Source organism: Apaloderma vittatum, unplaced genomic scaffold, assembly GCF_000703405.1.
Source record: "Apaloderma vittatum isolate BGI_N311 unplaced genomic scaffold, ASM70340v1 scaffold12440, whole genome shotgun sequence".
Lineage (NCBI taxonomy): Eukaryota > Metazoa > Chordata > Aves > Trogoniformes > Trogonidae > Apaloderma > Apaloderma vittatum.
Genome location: NW_009696247.1, coordinates 1 through 23,037, shown reverse-complemented (window position 1 = coordinate 23,037; position 23,037 = coordinate 1). Strand labels below are relative to the sequence as shown.

Here is a 23,037-nt window from a genome sequence, read left to right as displayed (position 1 = left end):
AGTCCAGTTAAACTGTTTATTTTGAAAAGACAGAATGCGTGACTGAGTATCTGAATCAAAAATAAACCTATCGGTAATGATTTAACCATAGTACTACTACATGAACTGCTGCTCCTACTGGAGAAACCAAATGGATTACAGATTAAAATATATTCCCTACGTACAGGTTTGTGAAGTGTAGCCTTAAGAACCCTTTTGTTCACACGCTACTCGCCATTAGTAGTCTCAAACGGTATTTGCCACTCTGTACTCCCTTTCATCATTGGGCTGCAGTTGAACCACTACACTTTCTTCGTTCATTCCATTTTCTGCGTCACTGCTATCAATGTTGTCATTGTCATCCTCCTCGTATTCCGAGGACTCGGTCATGTTCTGATGGGAATGGGATTCTGACAAAGCCCCGAACGACTGGGTGCTAACTGAGGCTAGCGGTCTAAGCAAGGGAGTATTTTCAGATACTTCGTTCTCTTCTTGGCTACTGTCTGTTTCAGAGTCGGAGTCCCCCTGAGAAGGGACCACTTTCTGCTTACATACAGGACACGTTTTTTTTGTTTTGGTCAGCCAGGGGTCCACACACTTGCAGTGATACGCTGTTAGAAAACAAAATACAAGTACATCGTTACTGCAGTGAAAAGGACAAGGAAACCTGCTAAATTGTATTTATTTTTAGGAACACAGGAGAATTTTAGAATTTAACTCATACCAAGAACCTCAGTCCTGAGTTTGCTGGCATGTACACTCTATCCTTATGTACAAAACACCTAAGAGATCAGCACCTCAGCCTTAAGGATACATGCAATAAATCCCTATTTCCTCTGCTGGATGACCTGGAAAACAGTCCTGCCATGGGCCATGTTTGGTGAAATAAACTTCCAAAGCCTCTTGAGGAATTATGCCCACCATCATTACTCTCACAAGGCCTCCAACCACCAAGACGTATTGAAGCACCTCGTCATTAAATACAGTTACGACATGACTTTGTGGATTTTCAATTAGCTCTGCACTTGGCACTGCAACTACACTAGCCTTGTTTAAAAAGTGTATTACTTATGGGATTGAAAACTTCTATCTGGCAAAGAGCAAAGTATTTCCAAGGGCAGGCATGTTGTGTTTCATACCTGTTCAAGCAGGTTAGTAGCGTGTTCTCCATAAAAACTGACCGTGGTGGCTTTGGTTTGGTTTTTTTTTTTATATTTGTCAGCAATCTTTGATGCTGGTGATCACATTTAGTTAACTCTGCAGACCCTAGCTGGGACAGATGCCATGGATCTGTTCTTTCTCTTCTGAGAACTCTTTGTTCATCAGCCTGTTTTGAAATTGTTTTTTTATGACTGAGGATATACAAAGCTCAGCCTGTCACCTGCTGTGTGCGCTGGGGATGTAAGGCTGAAACAGCAGTTACCTCTTCTTAAAACAGTATCTTGGTGATGTGGTATTTGCTCTTACAGTGCCTGGTTGGAACAGGAATTTTTTGAGGAAAAACTGGGTAAAGCTGCACCCAGCCAAAATGGCTGTAATATAGTTAATGCTACAGGAGGTAGAGGCAGGGTCTCGAGCTAGGAAGGATGAATCCTATCTTCCTCGATAGATTTTTACACAGCTTTTATCAGAAAAAGGTTTCAGTTTAGGAACACTTGGACCCAGGCCTCTTCCAGATTTCTAGATACAAGCTCTTAAAGTGCTCTTTGTACTTGCACGCAGTTAAGAGCAGTCCAGTCTTGTGGACAGGAACACACGTGACTACTAGACAGACCGTTTGCAGTGGGCTGCGTTTGAGAAAGACTGTTCAGCCAGTGAACAGCTTGTCACAGTAAAAATATTCCACCTATTTCTGCACTGACTTCCAAGTGCCGTCAAGGCAGTGGTCTGTACGGCTTCAGGCCATGGGACAGACTACATCCCTTCATCCATACCTCTCTGTCACCAACAGCTAAATTACATTTCATGGTTTAATCTTCTTGGAGAAAGTGAAAGCCTGTTTTTTTTAATGTAAAAAACCACATTTCCCTGTTAAATCCAGACGTTTATGGGACAGCATCAAGCCCAGGTTTTCTTTTGTGTGTCTATCCGAAGAAAAATGCCAAGTGGGAATGCTAGCCTCTTCTGCTTTTAAAAAGCAAAGATAAACCTACTCTTTTCCCAATTTATATATACACTCAATCAGTTTCTATATAAATCACTCAATCAACATGTCACTGTGAGTTTCCAACATGCTGTTTTAGAGAGTTGGTTTAATACAAATACCAAACCTAAAATACTTAACTGCTTACCATGAGAACATGGAAGGATTCTGAGCTTGTCTCCATCCTCATACTCATCCAGACAAATGGCACATACGTCGTATTCATCTCCTAGAGCACATAATTGAGAATCAGTTTAACTTTAAAAGATTTGCAACACACCTTTTCAAACACATGTAATACAGGTTGCTGGGCAACATTTGGTCTGAACAAAAAAAACCACAAACAAACCATGAGCCCGGCCCAGGCTGCTTCTCCCCCGAGTCCTCCGTGCCACACGGCTAGAAGTGCGTGTGCCAGACCGAACTGCAAGCTTTCCTGTCACTTGACTAACACGTGTTTGTTCAAGGGACTGCGTAGTTACAGGGTCAAATGATCCAACTTGTATTTGTACATCCTATCATGAGGGCAGTCATCTGCTCCCACGCGGCACTAGGGTGCCTGCAGCCCGGTTATATGCTCTGTGATAAGGAAAGGCACCAATGATTGAGGAAAAAAGAGGTTCTGTGGCCCACCTGGGCCAAGGGACAGACACCTTGGGTGCAGCCCGCAATATACAGGGGGTGGCCCCCAAGAGCACACGCTGTGTGTTTTGGCTAAATGTTCATAACACCAGTCCGCATGCACCAACTCCACACTGCCTTCAGAGCCGCTCAGCAGTTTATGTTTCTACCCTTTTCACAGCGAGCTAAGATCCTGGGCTTCCCTGTCCAGCAGAGCAAGGCAAGTAAGGAGATGTAGATGCTATCAGAAAGAGGACCTGCGAGAAGGTTCGCTCTCTCATACACCAAAATACGTTAAGGCAGACAGCAAGGCCTCTAAGAGAAACGAGCCCCTGTGATCTCACCACCTGAAGGTAAAAGAACGAAAGGCTGAGGTGGTGCATCTTGTTCCTAGTGCTCCTCAGGGCAGCCTTCCCCATCTCCTGCCCACCTCTTCCAGTTCCTTCCAAATTCCACCTAACCTGAGCCCCATCCACCCCACATGTGTTGCTCATCCTCACACCTCAATTCTCTACTCCCATTCCCTGCAGTGTCACCGTAACCCTCTCCCAGCAAGCCTCTAGCACAGCTTTTGGGGACTGTTCCCTGCCGCACAGCACTCCGGAGGTGTGACGCTGCAGATTCCAGTGTGTAGGACCGACATGTGCCAGGGTCCAGCCGACAGCCACAGCAAGAATCTCTGCCGTACGTGGCTCACCCTTCAACACACACCTCTCACACACGGTCATCTGCGACATAACGCCGGTCAGTACAAATTCAGGTGGCTTTTTGGTCAAAGCAATTTCCACATCGCTTCCCAAAGCACTCTCCAGATTACACACATGAGCCCGGGATTAACCAGGGACAAATCGGAGGCACAGTTCAAGCTCCACGCTTGCTCAAAAGAGCTGATACAATATGCAAGTTGTCCCAAGTGTTTTTCTGGGGGGAAAAAGGGAAATAATGGGGCACATTTCAAAACCATGTAGCCACAGCACGCCCACACTTGGGTCATGAGCTTACCCTACGGTATCAAGAAGGCGGCAGATTTCGCGTTACTCCGAAGAGATACCCTTTCAACACAAAAGCTCAAGGGGTATCAGAGCTTTCTGCTGGATCCATCCATCTGCTACATTTCTCCAACAGCTCACAAACAGATGAATTTACACTATTACTGAGACTCTTGCTCTCATCATGGCTTGGGGCAAGACCACACAGGAGCCAGGGCCAGAAACGCCAGCGCTCCTCAGCGCTGAAACTCTCTGTGAATGCTGGAGCCTCCTTCTGTAGTCCCCAAGTCAGCCTCACCTCTGGGACTTCATGCCCCTCACAGAGCAGATTTCATTTTTAAAAGTGACACTTTGCACACATTTTTTTCTCAAATACCCTTTACTGTACTCTGGAGCTTGGCTCAGAACCACCAAAACCGACCAAACAAACAAAAATTGGAGGGGGAAGAAAAAAAAAAACCTCACAGAGCAGATTTCATTTTTAAAAGTGACACTTTGCACACATTTTTTTTCTCAAATACCCTTTACTGTACTCTGGAGCTTGGCTCAGAACCACCAAAACCGACCAAACAAATTTGGGGGGGGGAAGAAAAAAAAAGGAAGCATAGAAATTGTTGCAAAATAAAGTCTTTTTCCTTAAATAAACTGTGTCTGAAAAGCCTTTCGTATGCAAAATTCTAACTACCGGGCACATAGGTAAAAATATTTTCAGAAGCACAGAATTATCCATCCACATCTGTGTGCTTGCGAACAACAAAAGCTGCAAAAATAAAACTGTGAAAAACTTAGATAGACTGCGTAACTTGTCTTCTCTATTAGAACAGAACTGTACTGTGCAAACATATGGGTCAGTAATGAACAATAATTAGGTTATAATCCCATTTGCAAGGAAAAAAATTCATTTAGGAATACAGAGTAAACTGCAGAACCACCTTGATTATGGAGCAGGTTTTTAACAGGCACTGAGATACATCTATTTCCCACTACTGATCACTCATGTGCATCAATTTGCATACAGAGATACATACACCAAAACTCAACACATGATACTTTAAAAATACATTTTTGTCAAATATGACACATGCTCTTACAGCTTATTACTTGTCATATATGTTGGGGCTTTTTTCCACATGTACATAGGGCACTTCAAAGCTGACTGTATAAAGTTAAACTCTTCTTTCATACTTAAACCCTTAAGCAAGCAGCTCCACTTTTAGAAGTCTCAGGGATGTAGAAACTCCCAAATTCTGCACTCCTTGTCAGACCTCTAACCACTCATTTAGGGTCTGAACTTTTGACACTCAATGTAGTACAAACCTGCTTTGTTAATTTTTAATTTCTTAAAAATCTCTTTCTTTTGCAGCATTCCATCTTCACTAAATTTATGACACTTTTCCACAGGAGTGAGAGGTTACACTGCGATTTCATTGCAGTTAGGACTGAAAATCTTTTCAGTTCCAACCTAGTTCCACTTCAGCGTGAAGTTAAGGTAGCTTGGAAATAATAGTATCTCTTCCTCAAAATAAATTCTGCAACACCTAACAATTCACAAAACACCTGTATTTTTTCTAAGCTATTAATCTCTAGAATATTTAGTTTTGCTAACGATTACATTATCAGGCACATTAAATGCAATTGTCTTTTTTTGTGTGTCCACTTTTATACAAAAGACATCAACTCCCACTGACTTTTACAAGATCAGAACGCGATCCATGTTGTAAGGAATCACAACAACTGGCCCCAGAACGCTTGCAGTGTAGAAAACAGATTTTGATACAGCCTATGTTGCATACTGTGGAGTTATTCAAAGGCAAAGCTTGTTGATTCACTTAAGGAGCTGAAAGCCCGGCTGAAAAAACAAACAAGTTTTTTGTCCTGTTTTTCATAAGCCACCGAACGCAGTGGATACCTGGATACTTTCAGCCAGATTTACTTTACAATGCCTGACCCAGCTCCAAACAACTTCATGGAGGAAGGAAAATGAAGAAGATGGCAGCAAGATGTTGTCATACACTGGCTACTTAAGTCGTGTTTCTGGGACTGTTAGGACACACACACAATTAACTGAACACTACATCAACTGATTTTCTCGCAGCAACTTTATCCTTGCAAATTTCTCTTTAAATTACAACCTAATTTAGTCTCTATTTTTATTCTAATTCCATTTCACAGCGAGTCAACGTAACAAAACAAAATTAATACTAGCTTTATTGTCTTAGGATAATTTTTTAGAGTTAATTTTAAATCCATAGCAAGTGGTCATAATAGCATGGTGCTGCCAACCTTTTTTTTTTCCTGTGAGGTTGACTAACACTGGCAAAATACCGTAGCTGCTCAAACTGAACATCTGCTTTGCACGAAGTGAGAGCAGTGCCATTAATAATGCAGGCTGGTTTTATCAAGGGCAAAGAACAGAAAGTCGCTCCAGTCTTGAATCCAGGCATATCCCCCGACACGTCTCTGCCTCAGCAGATCCATTCTCTATTGATACATTCGAGTAATATTCTCCTCATACCTTGCAATAGCTTGTAGGAATGACCAACCAGATTGTAAAACTATCACGCACTTAAAATGCAGAAGAAAAGTAGCAATATTTTTCTACTTTTAAAGAGTAGACTACAACAGAGGATGACTTCAGGCAGCTTTTCTATTTCATTGAACAAGTAACTTACTACAGTGTCCTCATCTTGTCATTAGATCTCGCAAAACATTAATCACTAAAAAGAATCACAACAGCAAGTATTTTGGCATTAAACTTGAATTGCTCTTGCCCTCATAGAAGCATTGGGATTTAATGAAAAGATCACTTCCATGGGAAAGGAGATAAATTATAAACGCAAGATAGTTTCGGTTTTATAGTCTCTGCAATGTCAGGCAACTTCTGTACCACTACTATCCCAGAATCATAGAAGGGTTTGGGTTGGAATGGACATTTACAGGTCATCTAGCCCAACCTCCCTGCAGGGAGCAGGGACATCTTCAGATCTGGCTGCTTGGAGCCCACCCAGCCTGACTCTGGATGTCTCCAGGGATGGAGCCCCCATCACCTCTCTGGGAAACCTGTGTCCAGGTCTTGCCACCCTCAGTGTAAAAAACTTCTTCCTTTTATCTAGTCCGAACCTCCCCTCTCTTAGTTTAAAACCACCACCCCTTGTCCTGCGTTACAGGCTCTGTCACACAGCCCCTCCCCTCACTCCCTGTAGCCCCAGAGCCTCCTCTTCTCCAGCTGAACAGCCTCAGTTCCCTCAGCCTGTCCTCGCAGCAGAGCTGCTCCAGCCCCCTGAGCATCTCTGGGGCCTCCTCAGGACCTGCTCCACACCTTTCCTGTGCTGAGGACTCCAGACCTGGATGCAGCACTGGAGGTGGGAGTTTCAAATAACACCACTAATGCATCACAGTGACTGACTGCTGTGGGTGCTGGTAATGAACGCAACGAGGAAGTTTTGTGGAACTTCTGTACCAATTTTGTGGTATATTAAGCAATACTTAAATCCTCAATCACAGTCTGCATGTGGTACCGGCTGTGCTTCCATGAAAGAAATGTTAGAACTCCTCTATTTCAGTGAGAACAAGGGCCAGGTCAAACTTTTTGTGTGCTTTCATCCCAAACACTACTATTTATTTCAAGTGTACCGAAAATTATCTTCAAAACTACAAACCTCTTCAATTTAGAGGGTTTTTTGGTGTTTAAAACAATGGGGTCTAATTATTTTGACCAAGAACTTGCCTTTCTTAAATTTATGTACAGGAAGTTTCTTAAGTTGATCCTTCCTAAGCCGATTCCTTCTTGCTCTGTGTCTGTCTTGCACGAATTTTGTGATCTGGAAACAGCCATATGTAAGACAACACAAAGAGTAAGTTAAAACAATAAAAACAACAGTATGAGTTTTGAATTACGAGTCTTTGTAGTAAGCTAATCCAAAGGGAACCCCAGCCCAAACTGAATCACCCCATTCACTGCCTTTTGATGCAGCCCAGGACGTGACCGGCTTTGAGCCGCGAGCGCACGCTGCTGCCTCACGGCCGGTTCTTCATCCACCAGCGCCAAGTCCTTCTCAGCAGGGCTGGCCTCAACCACTCATCACCCACCTTATGCTTGTGCTTTGTGACTTCTATTCAGTTTCTAATTCTAGTATCTTAGACATGACATTCTTTTTCAAATATGACAAAAAAAGACGGTGTCAAAGTACACACAGCAACACGTACTTTGTAATTTGCAGAGGTGCTCTACACCTGCTTATGCTGTGGATAAGGTAAACACAGAGTATTAATATTACAAATAGCATTAATATATCCCACTTTAGGAATCCCTGAAAGGCACTTAGATACTTCCCAGTAGATTATTTTTTAGAATGTATGTCTATTATGGACAAATATTGAGGACTATTTAAAACTGTAATTGGTTTTGGCAAAATAATATTTATTTGTCCTTCTGCACACACTTGCCCTGACTTTTCAAGCATATTTGGATCTAAACTGTTTGTTCAGACTCTTTTCACCCCAGCTAAACAACGAGGTGCATGTGTAAACTGCAGCGTTTCTGTTGTAATTACTGCAAAGTATCCAAATCAGTCTCTCACTTTTCAAGCATATTTGGATCTAAACTGTTTGTTCAGACTCTTTTCACCCCAGCTAAACAACGAGGTGCACGTGTAAACTGCAGTGTTTCTGTTACTGCAAAGTGTCCAAATTAGTCTCTCATTCATCTCTCAGTTAAAACTCAGACTTCCTGAAAGAAGTAAGGACAAAAATCACAAATGAAGGACTAAATCCAACCGTAGGATCAAGGATTTGGTTTTTATCAAAAGGTAAAACAATAAATCGGTCAGAGACCAGCAGAGATTGCAAAAAGTGGGATGCTAAGTATTCTGAAAAAATATGCAGCTATACTATTTTACCTTTTATAGGAGACACGTGCCCAACCAAGAACCTGTATAGGTAACACATACACTGTAAAAAGATGCTACTTGCTGTAACAGGTTCTGAGCTTGCTGACTGATTACTACACTGGCAGTAAAAAAACAGTGAGACCTGTGCTGTGGCACCATGGGACCAACAGCTACTGAGCAGTGCACGTTTGGTACGACAGGACACGCTCTCAGTGGACAAAAACACAAGGACATATTCTTCGTGGGGCAAAAAAAATCCCCAAACCAAACCACACCCGTGCAGGGGCAGAGCAACAGTAAGGACAATTCTTTCTAAGGTGTTACACGTCAGGTAGAACATCCTAAGGACTCCTGGCATCCCTTTGCCAAAATTCTGCAAACTGGCTTTATCATACTGAGGAAATAAAGGATTTCAGGTATGTGCAGCACAAAGCTTCAGCTGTTCCTTTACTGTATCCCTTCATTTCACTTCACTTCAGTGACAGTCCTACTATGGTTTGTTTGAAAGAAAAAAAAAGTTATTAAAAGAAGGAACTTACCATAAATATGACTATGAGAATAAGACAGATTCCTACTATTATTAGGAAAGGGATTAAGTAGTACTCCAAAGGAAGACTGAACTCTGGGATTAACACAACATGGCCACTGTGGGGAGAAAAAGTTAACACTTTCTAAATACATTAGAATTTAATGAACAATGAATTAAAGAAAAAATAGGATGCAGGAATGAGAAAAACAGTGCAACTATCAAAAGATACTGTGAGATCATTCTTATTTACTAAAGTATTTTGGGTTACCTGGGAGGTTTAGTTTCAAAGCATGGTAAACTGCATCCTTTGCCCTCTGATGAGACAGTAAATTACAGTAGAGTAACAAAAAACATTCCTAGGTAACCCAACTGGCAACTAGATATCTGATTACTAATATTTATTGATCCTTCAGGAAGCATAATCACATTATTATTCTATTTGCATAAGCAGTCAGAAACACCTAAAAAGGTAAAAACTAGGAAAGTGTTAGTAGTTCTATAACCACTGCTCATGTGGAGCCAGGCTTTACTCAAATAGTTCCAACAGCGAGGTATCTACTTAAGAATGACACAATCTACTTCTGATTAGTCCAGTGAAAGGACAGAGGGACCTGAAGAACCAAGATCATTAGAATAACATGAAACAAAGCTCCTTTTCCATCCTGTTCAGGGTATATATTTTAACCATCCTGTTTCTGCTTTTCTTTTTAAAGTTTTAAACTTAAAAGCACAACAGAAGCAATGCAAACCTAATAATGGATCCTGTTAGGGTCACAAGTGCATCCTGCAGATTCACCTAGCCCAGGAAGTTCTCTGACTTCTCCTGGAACTATTAATAAAGGATGCTTTTTAACCAGCATGTGACTTAAACGGGAACTGACATACCTTGTGAGAGAACACACCCTTAGATCTGAAATACACACAGTCTCACATTTCTGTGATGTCTAGATCACCAGCTAAATTCCTGTGTTCAATGCCATACGGAAATGAAAGGAGTAATATGGGATAAACATAACCCTCTTGCAGGAAAGCAATTTATATTCATTTTTTTAATGCTTTCTGCCCATTGCTCTCAGGCACGAGGTTTCACCTGGAGTATCTACAGCCTCTGTCATCACAACATCCTATTTTGGAGGCAATGACTTAATACAAGGAATAACTCCGCTGCATGTGAGGTAACTTACCCCTTTTCATAGGTGAATTCTTCTTTAAGAGAATTAGCTGAAGTCTCACCAATAAAGACAGAAGGAATGTCAATCTTCTTTAAAACCTCAACTGTACAAAAAAAGCAGGAAAATAAAACTATTATTACACAGACACTCTGTGGGCACTCAAGACACAAGACTTGAATGTTAAGAGACTATCACAACGTGAAGGCTTATTTTAACATACTGACATATAGATGGATGCATACCCATGCTGCATCTTTACATCATCTAAAAAGTGGCCTTATTTCTCCTATCTAAGGACTTTAGTGCAGGTACAGAAATGAAACTTCTTAATGGAATATTTAAATGGAACGTAAAACCAAAACATTTTGATAAAATTTATATAAAACCCCAAAAAAACAAAAGAGAAGGTATCATGAGAGTAAGTTTAAGCAGAATAGCATTTTTACTCAGTGACTTGATAAGGTGTCACAGCTCCACGGAAATCCAGAAAGCAGTAACAAGCTCAGAAGATGCAACACAAATGGAAAATTATTGAACGACAAATCCTTCACACTAGAAAACCTTCTCCTCTGCTTCCTTTATACTGATATGCACCTCTGACTTATGCGTCACATTTAAGGGTCAAAGTATCTCAAGCTGAGCGAGTATCAAAGTATTCAGGTTCCCCAAGGCAAAAGCATCCATGGCTTAATGTCACCTCCCACCACCCAAGTCTGCATTTGTGGTGAACTTCTTCTACACTTTGACTTCTCAACGAAACCTGAAAAGAAGACTGACGGGCTTGGGAGTTCAGTAAAAGCACTTTCACGTAGCTTCCCCGGCTACTCAGGTGCCATTTAGCTTGTCGGAAGTTCATTTCCTGCTTTACTCAATGGTGTTTCCAATTGCAAAGGACTTTTTTTCTGTTCTCATTTATGTTCTTGTTCCATATTGAGCAAAAACCGGACACAGAAATGCCACAAACAAAATAGTAACAGCACTACAGACAAAACCACACATGTACCATAAGACTAACCCCAGCATTCTGACTAGATTACAAGACATTCTGAACATATTCGCTGCAGGAAGGGTTAAAAATGGAATAGCTAGCATAAAAATCAATCAGAAAAATACGGCACTGGTCTCTAAATATTCTTTTTCCAACTGAAAAACTAAAAATATGTACATATAATATGTATTCACATGAAATTAGAATCCATTTGTCCAAAGGAATAGATGTACATCACAGCGCAGCAAAATGGAACCCCTAACAAACACCAAAAAGCGGTATTTTGAAGTCTGATTTCTTTTCAGGAGTAGTGTTTTCTACTTTTCCTATGTTTCTACTTAATAAACAACACACCAGCTATTCTCCACATCAGTCATATAAATGTCTCTCATGAGTTTAACCATTTAACACAAAATAATTGAACTAAAGTTTAAAGGAAGAACAAAAACACTTGGGAGAATGTACAAACAATACACACTTATATTCTTATACAAACATGTCCCTTTTTAAAATGTCAAAAGCAGGATGATTTCTGGTTGAGGTGGTTTTGTTGGGTTTTTAAAAAAAAACAAACCAAAAACCAATTAAAGTGAGAGTTCATTTTAACACTTTACACTGATTTTAACACTGCGCACTCTAGCAGGTGAAATGATTTTCAAACAGGAGAGAAGAAGTGATACCTGTACTTACTGTCGTTGGATCCCATGCTTATGAGGTCGTCGGAATCAACATTGTGAACTATAGCTGCCTTGTATCCAGCTCTCTGTGCGTTTAAAACCTGGAAGCCATACAAAGAATTTATTAGAAAGACTACTTCTTCAAACACAGTAACCTGGCTGCCCTCTCTAAGACAAGGTACACTTTCAGGGACTTGTTATTAGCACAATATCATTTACACTTATAAATCAAAGCGTCACCTTTCAAAATAAAATTGTATTTTTCTTACATCCATATAATTACATTATTTTTCCAGAAAAATAATGGTCTGCAGACAGTTTTGACACACATTAAAAGCTTTCTGTGGGTAGATAAAAATAATATTTAGTCATAATTGAAAATAAAGACACCATCTGAGCAGTTTTTTCTAAAGCTTCTGAGAATCTCGGAATGTCAGAATTCTGTGATCAGCAACAGAGGGGTGATTTTTCTGGTTTAGCGCCAGAATAGAAAAGCTGAAGGCTCAGTTGTAACGTCAACTTACTAAACAAAACAAGCTGTTTTCAGTGAACACACACGTGCCGCATTTCTGAATAAAAAGGTATTACACTACAAGTCTGATGACTTGTTCCTTTCCCAGTGTCTTCAGCAGTAAGACCATCCCATCACCTCGGGGGCAGCGATCAGGCCGGCCAAGAGGACATGAAAACGACAGCATCGTTTGCCTTCTTTCTCCCTCTAAGCCATATACACACGGTGACAGGATTCCCGTGACAAAATATGTGCCATTCCTGAGTTTGATGTGAAGGCAGATCACAGGAGTAGCAGCAGTGAGGCTGCCATTGCAGCTGGAACCTACCTGTCCAACCCCAACACCACAAAACCAAACACATCGCACAGCAGCAGCTACACCTCGATCTCCTTAGGGTTCATCAAAGTCAATCACAAATTGAAAAGCCATGTTTTCCCTAAGACATCCTTTGCTGCCCCTTGGATCAGGGTCATTGTCAAGAAATCCACATATTCTAACCAAACACAAATAATTCTTACTTTGTATTTTTAAAATAGCAAGAAAATACTGCATTTCAAGCGCAGGTCAAAATTTTTATGATGGAAGTACTTTGTACCCATTTAAAAACCACTTGTGCCTGTTTCTACCCAGCAGTGCACTGTCTCCTCTTCCCACCAACCAACCGAGACACAACCATTGGTCACGGGGACTTGGTGTGAGCCACAAGATAATTCAGCTATTAGGAAAAACAAATTGGGAAAGTGGCTTGCAGATTTTGGGTGCTTTTATATTATCTCTGTTCCTTAATCTCTCCCATGACCCCTGGCAGCAAGAAAAGCTGGTACTCTTACTTTAATGCTTTCTCTTACAAAACTGTAGCATCCATCACCTTTATTTACCATGTCAACTGGCTCACAAACAGGTAATCTTAAACTAAATCATACTACAATTCTGCTTTATCTGCCTGTAGACAATAAAATCCTCCCTTCCCTTCACATCAGTACCTACCCAGCTGTTAGCTATAGATATTTTCCTGAAGTGCCGGTAAATTCTTTAAGTCCTTGAAAAAGAGGGAGTGTGGAATTAAAACAATATTCTTACCTTGATATCAAAGTTGCACTCAAGCCTTCGAATTAACACAATAAAAGCACTGGACGAGTTGTCCTTCAGCGGAGGTGGGGCTATAGGCTCACACGCATTCTCTGGTTTTGAATTTATTAGGAATCCCTAGAAAACACGAGCAGAAACAAGAGCTTCATTTCTCTTTGTCTTAATAAAAGGGTTGGCAGACAAGTACAAGGCAATAAAACTGTACATTTTCATACAACAGCTACACAAATTCTTATTATCAACTCAGTCCTGTATTATAGCAAGATCTCTGGTACATCCCTATTTATTTTGATTCATCAGAACCTTTAGGTCTGTAAAGAATTAGAAAATGAGAAAGAAAACATATTTTTTCAATGACATCATCAGAAGTTTATAATTGGGACTTTGTAGTATAATTCAGCATAAAGAGGACTGTATATACTACATTAATACCGTGGAACTGTCATCCTACGACATAGACTCACCAAGAAAAGAAACGTAACAGTCTAAGAAGCACTAACACAAGCTTAGTACGTGGCAATTAAAACAGGGAATTGAAGAAAGTTAAGTGTGTAAAATCAACTGTGAACTGGCACGCAAACCACCTGTTTAACTACGGTAAGCAAAGATTACAGATAACCAAAGTTGCTACACTTCTAGCTATGTCCTTGAGAGCTTTAAACTCTCAGTTTTCACTGACAGGTTAAGATATATAGAGACATGTCATCACCTGTGCAGAAATACTATATACAACTCTCTCTATATACATATAAAACAGTTTAAATATATAGACAAGTTAATACAAGGAGTAAACTTTCAGTGTAAAGGTACTTTTCCTATATAATCTTATATTTCATCCATAAATACCTGTTATTCAAGAAGTTCAATCTACAACAGGGAGAAACGATTTTGTTTTGAGGAATAGATTTTTGTAAGGATAAGAGTCCTTTTGGCAGAGAAGCTACACCAGCAATCTGTTCTTTGCCAGGTTTGTGGTGACTGCCACAACACTACATGGTCTGTAAGAATTCAAAGTAATATCCACTGAAAATCCTACACCGATCCGCTGGCAGCCAAATTCAGGTCCCTAAGGTCCTGCCAATTCATACAGTAAATGCTACTCATGTTAGTAGTTCCGCACGAAGCACCTGCTCCTTTTTAACTACACTGGAGTTTTCTTCATGCTACCACGTTCTTAGATCTCTTCAAGCGAGGAGCTGTGCTCCTGAGGTCACAGGCACAAACGAGCGACCACTTTATCGCTAGAGCACACAAGCCAAGAAAACCTCAAATCAAATCACACAGAGCCAGTGCCAAAGCAAAAATCTACTATAGAATCTGATATGAGTGTGTTTACAAGTTACACATTAATAAATTTTAATCATAAGCATTGAAAAAATACATAATTTTCATTCTAGTTCAAGCAATAACATAGCATTTTTAAAAATAATTAAAATCAAGACAAACAAGGAAAAATAGTTTGGAACTATACTCAGAATTAAAACTCAGTATTTCTACACTGGTGACAACACCTACCTTAGCTGAGACACAGAGGTGTCCAACAGTTAAAAAGGTTAGAATCAAAGCTCCTTATATCTATTTTTGATGTATTAAATTGGCTCTACTTGGGCAAATCACTTAATCGCCCTCTGTTTCTCAATATAGTCAGTAAACAACTACACAGCTCTAGCACCACTTCTCCCCATGATGAAGCCCTCTTCTTGAGGTTTGGCCCACAAAGGAACCCTTACAGTTACAGGGATTCTTGCAGCAATTTATCTCCCTTTGGGATTAAAAGGACACCATGCAATCAGAGTAATTCAACCTTGTATATTGGCATCAGCTTCATTTTTTGCTCATGTTTTACTCACGAGCATTGCAACATCAGTGGTCCTGCCGAGCCAGACCGAGGGGTCCTACAGGCTACGTGCAGAACGAACAGGAAAGCTGCTCTCGGCCCGGACGGGCATTCATGGTCTCTAGAGGTTCACAAATGATTCTTTGGTTTATCTTGCAGAAGTGTTCAGCAGATACAGTCCTCTTACGTCTGCATTCAGGACAGACATTTTGGGGTTGTTTGTTTTACCTTCAAGCCTTCTGCTGGCAGCCTGTAGCCAAATCTAGCAGGTAGATCATCAAAGGTCTGTGTGCCATTTTCAAGGTTATACTAAGAGAAACAAATTTGAAAGAAAATTCAGGTTTGCAATAAGGGAGAAATAGGTAACAAGTGTAAATAGAACTAAACAACACTGCATGTTCCATTAGATAAAAATATTTATCAGACATAGGACTTCTCCTGACAATGTCAATGAAATCACAAGATTTCTCCTTCCATGTCTACCACTCACATGGCAGCGTCATTCTAATCTAGTTGTCAAAACAAGATCTTTCATTAAATTAGCTGCATGTTAAATCCTTCTTTCTACAGTCTACAACTCAAATACCACCGTATTTGAAGAAAAGAAACGACAATCAACCCCAAAAAGCAAAAATCTGAAGGTTTTGGGGCACGGTGATTTTTTTTTTTGATGGTGGTGGTCTTGGTTTTGCTTTGCATTCTCTTGCATACAGGGAAGAACAACTTTTAGCAGCTGGTTTACTGTAGGCAAAGAATAGCCTCCACATGTTACCCCTTCTCAGTTCCCTGCTATTTATCCAGGTTAGGAGCTGAAAACCCTCTCTACTGTTCCGATTTATACTAACTGTGAGCTTTCATTTCAAAACAGAGGGACACTGTAAAGACCTTAAATCTGTGGAAGCTTTGTTTCCTCTTCTCTTGCTCATCTTCTGTAGCTCTGTAATAAGCTGAATGAACACAGAATCCATACAGAATCCACACAATAAATACAAATTTATGTATGCTAAAATTTGTCATGAATGTACATCAGTTGGTCAGCTTTTATTAAATAGTTTAGTGACTCAGAAATTTGTCTATTGATGGTATCACCCGATTGCCTACAGAACAGTTAAGTAAGGACTCTGTTTATTTCGGAGGGACATTTCCTAACAGCCAGACTTCGACAGAGGAACTCAGACCATGGTTCAAAGAAAAGTACTACCATAATTCATCTTAACTCTTTCAGAGGATCGACATTTCAAAGGAGCTTCCTTCCCACAAACTTTAATAAAATTGAGGGGAGAGGTGGAAATTGAGCTAAATTTCAAGGACAGCATTTCTGTGTATTCAGTCTGCTCCACACCACCTCTCCTCCCTGACCACCAGATAACCCAGCTCTGCGACAGTTCTCTGTCCTCCTCCGCCCTCACTGCTCCTTCAACACCCTTCTTCAAAATGTCCTTCCCAAGCTTATGCTACTCTAAGTTTTCCCCTGAATCACTTAACAAGCTCTAGTTTAAGCTACGAGTTAGACACAAACCTATTTATTTTTATCCATTATTTAAAAAACACACTTCATGTGCACACAATAGTATTTATACAAACATAATCCTTCGTTTTAGGCTGCAACTGTGCAAGAACCCAGAAACATAAAACCAGACCTAATTCAGTAGGCAGAAGAATTTCTTTTGTTGGCAAACCCACCACTTCAGCTGGATCCTCTCAAAATTATAACCTGTCTGTGTGCCTTCAACTCCATCTGACACAGTGTGTGAACACTCCCTCTTCTTCCGAGTATCTCTTAAACATTCCGCTGCCTTCCTTTCACAGCAGTTTTACTAAATGTCTACTTCATCTCTTCATTTCCTACTCAAAAGATATTCTCAGAACAGATCTGTAGCTTCCAAATATCCAAGCATAAATGACAATTTTTAGATGGAATTATTTTAGAATACTGCATATTTGAAAAATCCTTGAAGCTAAATACTCTGTTCTAAATTAATTGATACGACATTTATAACCCTCCTGGATATCACTGTGGCTAGCAGAGATTAGAGACTACAGTACTTAGGTTTAATAAGTTCAGTGGCTTAAGCTCTATCCTTTAAAAACACATGCAACTTCATCCATAAAACTACAAAATATAAAAAAAAAAATCGCTAATACATCCCAGCAACAACTTTTACTACTGATCCTATTAACTTAAAATCCTACACATCCCAAAAATATTATCTATGAAAGCAGAGATTATCAGCTATTTAAAAATATATATCTAGTTGCAATATATACATAAACTTTACTAGCCACAGAAGATGATTTTACTTTATTTATATACAGTTACCCTATAAAACAGCATCCATCACCAAAACTTAAAATTGCTGTCTAAACCAACTAATTCTGGAATTCTTTTACAGGGTTATGACCTAGTCAGATTGGAACTTTTTAAATGACTAAGGCAATTAAGTGCTTTCACTGTCATAGTATCTGAGCACACATCACATGTCAGCTCATTTGAAAATGTACAATTTATTTTCATATTTAATTAACCTGTTAAGGCAACCCCATTCCTAGTACAATAAATGTTTTAGCAGGTAACTGATTCATTATCAGAATAGTTTAAAAGAAGATTCAATTTTATAGAGATTTCATCTATGTAGAAAAAAATATTCTTATACTTACTGCTAAAATATCTGCCTCCACAGGTAAAAGATTCAAGAAAGCAAATAACTGAACAGTCAAAATGGTGTATATCTGAGTAGCAGACAACATCAGCATTCCTATTGACAACAGCATATTTTATTTAATACCTGCAACAACAGAAAAAACAGGGAATTAGGGCATACAGTAAACACTCGTCTGATGTCTCTGCAAAGCTTTAGTCTAAAATGCTCAATACCATGTGCCCATGGGCATTTAATCCAACTTGGGTCTTTCAGCTTCTAATACAAACAAGAGACAATTATATGATACGTGTTCAGATGGAGGTATAAATTCTACGGGCTAAACTGCAAAATCAAACATCCAAAACCTTGTGTTGGGCAAGGGAGAAGAAGTTTCAGCCTTCCACACAATCTACAAGTCTTTTAGTGCATGCCAGTCACATACTGAGTGAGGCAAGGTTCTGCAGGGGAAAAGCATGCAAATTTGATTTATTAAACTGTATGACCATGGCTACACAAAAGGGCAAAAGGATAAAAAGAAGTTGCACAAGTAGCCTTAAAAGCAGCATTTCCTAATTCCCAAGTCCTTGAATGTCCATATAAACAGCACCTTTTAACATCTCCTCCCCTCCTTAGAAATTTCCAAGTGTTTTTAAAGAGGTCAGATTCATGTGTATATATATATATATTTTATATAGCTTGCAGCACTGTGGGGGGTTGAGATTTAGTCTTAATTTGCGCTGTTGAGAAATGCAAAATCAAACTGGAGAAACAGCTGACAAAAGGAGAGAGACTTCCAAGTGGAAAGACACGGAGCTGGGCAAGAATCCTGGTCCGATGCCCATCTACTCAACCATCTCTCACTAACTACAGCAAGAGGTTTCAGTCCTGTATGATGCTCCCAAAGTCCAGGATGAATTCCTGCCATGCCTCTCCCCTGCCATCCATCCCCTCTCTGTAATAAGTGTAAACTCAGTGTTTGTTTTCTCTGCTTCTTTACTGACTTCACCCTTTCACTTTCTTTTCCCCAGATATCACACTCTCTCAATTTCAGTTTATTAAAACAAAACTCAACATCAACGTACTATTTCACCAAAGTGCTGGAGTAACTATTTCACCAAAGTGCTGGAGTAACTATTTCACCAAAGTGCTGGAGTAACACGTTCTGCATCAATAACTCTGTACAAGTCACAAAAATACACTTAAATCTATGTCAGCATATTAGAAGCCTTTCCAAGCATATCATCGTTGGCGATGTTTTCTCCATTTGCATTTTAAGATAATGCATTCTAACTGTGTAATAACCGGTATCATTTAGTAGCAGCACTGCCATCTACGGAAGCTGAGAGACAACCCCATCACTCACGGCTGGCACACCCTCACGGCCTGACTGTCCTCGTACTCCCCACGCCGGGCGGGACAGCTGGGAGCACATCAGACTCGGCGGGATTCCCACCCAGACAAGAGACTCTTCACCTGCTGGGTATGGTTTTAAAAACGACAGACAACTCTTTCACAGACCAAGTTTGTTCCAAATGAAACTACTAAGTGAGTGAGGTAATACGTTTTCATGCTTAAACACCCTTTGTTTTTCTTTGAAGAGGACCGTCTTCATGACAAAAACTCTCTAGAGCAAGGAGCAGCAGTGGAGAATTACCCTAACCCAGCCTCCCACAACAGCCTTGTACTTCCTAACTTGGGATACGGCGAGAGAGGAGTGTACAGCCTGGTCATCGTTAATTCCAGGCATCAGGAATAGCCCCAGCTGCACAGTGGAAGGCACTATCAACAAGAGGCAGCCAGGAGGAACCTCCCCCTGAGCTCTCACTTCTGAATGCCTTTCACCACAAAACCCCAACCTAACACTGAACATCAGGACCTCTGCCTTCCACCGACAAGTTACACCTGACAATTTCTTCTTGTACTGTTGCTACAGCTATAATCCAGTCTTACGAGAGACAATGATCAGCCATCTGCAGAGGAACCTCAGATCCCCCTCAGGCTTAGCTAGAATATGATTACGTGCAGGCAATCTCTTAAAAAACACAGAAGCACAAAATATCTTAACTCTCCTTAGAAAAGAAACTCGCATCTAGATGTGATCAAGGCAAAAAAAAAAAATCCAACATTCAAAATTCCAACACACTAAACAGAAACCATGTGATTCAGTGCACTTCCTACTTCAGGGTACAAAGCAAGGAACAATTAATTGCTGCATTCAGCATGAAATCTAACCACCGTCATTGCTGAACTGACACGAATTTCTTGGTCCACAGATGGACAGCTAAGTGTCTCTAGCGATTCCTCTGGTCTTTCAGTTACAAATTACTTGAAATGACATAAAATTAAAATAGTGGTAACACAAAATAGCAGCCACCGGATACAATATTACTCTAATAGTTAAAATAATTAAAGGACACATTTTGAAAGTAGGTGGCACCTGCTTAATAATATTGTTATCAGAACACCTGGATCTCTTCTAACTTCTCTTACTGGAAGAATTAAAAGTACTTCACAAACTATTAAGTTCAATTAGGTCATCCACACTGTTTGCGTGACTGTTGAAAACCTTCAAATCCAGGCTTCTTATTTAGATGGTTCCAAGTGGATTTGTTTTACATTTGACTACGGATATTCCATTCTGAAAATTCTAACTTTGTTGACCTAAACAAGAAATCACAGCCAAGACTACTACATACTCTTTCAAAAATCCAGAAACACCTAAGAATTCCTGTCTTCCTGTCCTATCCTTTGGGTGGGTTCTAAGTAGAAAGCATTGTCCCATGACCTGAGGTCCTCAACATTAATTAATGCAATTACAGCAGAGTTAGGTTTCATTCAAATTGACACTAACATGAAGAACATTAAAATTCATTATTACTAATGGAAGGAAATGGATGGTATTTCTGGTATTTTCAAAAACAATTCTGATGATTCTGACTTGGTCATGCAGATACATGATGCTCTGTGAAACTTCCAACTGGTTCACGGAACAGAAGTTACAGTAACGGGAACCCATAACGAATTACGAAACTCATGAATTTTTATTTTTAAATTAAAGATTTACCAGTTTCATCAGTCTGTGCTAACAACAGGGATGCTGGTGAAACTGAGAGGATAAAGAACAATCGTTCAAAAAATACAATCATTTTTACCTTGACAGAAGCAGCAACACATTTGAAGCTATCACAGTGCATTAATTAACACAGTAATTTCAGCACATACCTTACAACACAGAGAAACCAATAGAATAGTAATGGGTAAGGTTAGAAAATACTGGAATTAGAGCTGTCCTTGAAACAACACGTGCACAGAGTGCAGTCATCCCTGTCTAACAGTTACACATATACAGATCCTTCCGGGTCCAAGGACTATTTCCTCAAATGCAAGCAAAAAAGCCTTACAATTCCTGAAATTCTGTGGCTCATTTGTAGGCCACACTCTTAATGGAATAAGGCAGTTTTGAGCACACAAATATAGGTGAATGCAATTAAAGACTATTCTGTAAACTACACAGAAGTTAAACCTGACTCTGCATTATTCTTCAGCACTCTTCACTTGATTTTCCAGTGTCCATATACACAATTCTCCTTAAGTAACTTGGGGCATTCTGAGCATCGTTTTTTTCTTCCCACTCTGCATCCTAGAACTCACAAAACAAACTAAGCTTGAGAAGCTACATTCCTCCGTCACAGGGCTGACCAGAATCACCAGGTCAGAACTGAGGAGGTGAAAACGTGGCGTGTGCGTACCTACGAGCAGCAAGACAACCATGAAGTAAACACACTAACCTGGGATGCATCAGGCAGGGCATCACTCACCAAGATAAAGCTGCAGTAGTAGTGCTGTACGTGTAACAGAAAACATGTTCCTGATTACACCTCCAAAGAAAGAGGAAAGCAAAACATCTCTTCTCACTTGAAGGTAAGGATGGCTAAATAAGCTTGATAGAAGCACCTACTGCACTTTGTCAGCTCTTGTATCTGCTGTACCCAACACTAAAAATGCCTTGTCCACCTCTTAATACCTTAACAGTACTGTCTGTATTAAAAATAAGTGTTTATAAAGTGTTTTTAACACCAATACACTGACTTGCAGACCAGAAGAGGCAACCCAAGTGGAAATGTTTTTCTGGGTACAGTCCCAGTGAAAAATACTGTTTTGATACTTGCAAATGTGAACAAACCTTGGGAGGGCATTTAAGACAGGTGCCATGAAGAAATTAGATGACTGAGGCCACAGACGAGAACATCTGGAGCTTTTGGCAACTATCCACAAACCAAGCTCCCATAAAGTACATAAAAATGTAAAGTTTTCAAAAGTTTCTGTGTCAATCAGCTCAAAACAGCAGAAGACAAACAAGACAACTCCTTGTCTACATGGTTATGCTCACGCTTTGACTCTGACTAGAAAGCTGCTACTCCCCCTCCATTGGCAAAACAAACTAACTTGCACGTCTGTATTAAACAAACTTAAATTCTATTTTAGGGCCAAACAGGATTGTACAGCTTATAGCAACCACAAAAGTTATACAGATGTATAGAAACTTTGTCCTAGCACCAATCCAGTGACAACTTTCTAAATATTCTGGTAGATCGAGCTGTACCTTCCAAAATTCCACAAGAAGTGGATGAACTTAAGTTACAGGTAATACCAGTTTTCATACATATCCTCAAAAGCCTCAGTGTCTCTGGCTTTTTGATGCCACCATGTCATTACCGATCTGAATCTCCACCCCAGATCCACCCACCGAACTGAAAACTAACGCACACAAAGAAAGTCCAGCGCTCAGATCCAGTCAGACACAGGAATCACTCAATTTGTTCTTATCTTTTCACTGACAATTGGGTAGCCAGCCAGCCAGACTCCAGGTTGCTCATCACCTTCCAAGCACAACCAGTAGCTCAGCGCACAGGCAGCAGCAGAGGAGAGGCCTAAAATGCCAAAGCGAGGCTCAGGCCTCCACCCGCCCG

At 40.2% G+C, this 23,037-nt stretch overlaps 1 protein-coding gene across 1 annotated transcript; it reads right to left on the bottom strand.

Moving 5' to 3' along the window:
• RNF13 (ring finger protein 13) lies at nucleotides 1-18,216 on the bottom strand. Its single transcript, XM_009874078.1, has 9 exons — nucleotides 18,084-18,216; nucleotides 15,654-15,734; nucleotides 13,580-13,705; nucleotides 12,001-12,088; nucleotides 10,335-10,425; nucleotides 9,161-9,266; nucleotides 7,460-7,553; nucleotides 2,271-2,351; nucleotides 1-590 (listed from the first exon to the last, which is right to left on the bottom strand). Exons 1-9 carry the CDS (start codon nucleotides 18,195-18,197, stop codon nucleotides 226-228), a joined length of 1,146 nt encoding a protein of 381 aa, XP_009872380.1. The 5' UTR covers nucleotides 18,198-18,216; the 3' UTR covers nucleotides 1-225.
• Between the last annotated feature and the right edge of the window lie 4,821 nt (nucleotides 18,217-23,037).

Excerpts from the sequence above, each read along its gene's own strand:
- RNF13 (XM_009874078.1), bottom strand. The coding sequence starts at position 18,197 with ATGCTGTTGTCAATAGGAATGCTGATGTTGTCTGCTACTCAGATATAC. Across the intron at positions 12,089-13,579 it reads AGTGCAACTTTGATATCAAG|GTTTTAAACGCACAGAGAGC; the intron begins GTAAGAATATTG and ends TATGGCTTCCAG. Across the intron at positions 10,426-12,000 it reads AAGCATGGGATCCAACGACA|TTGAGGTTTTAAAGAAGATT; the intron begins GTAAGTACAGGT and ends TTTTTTGTACAG.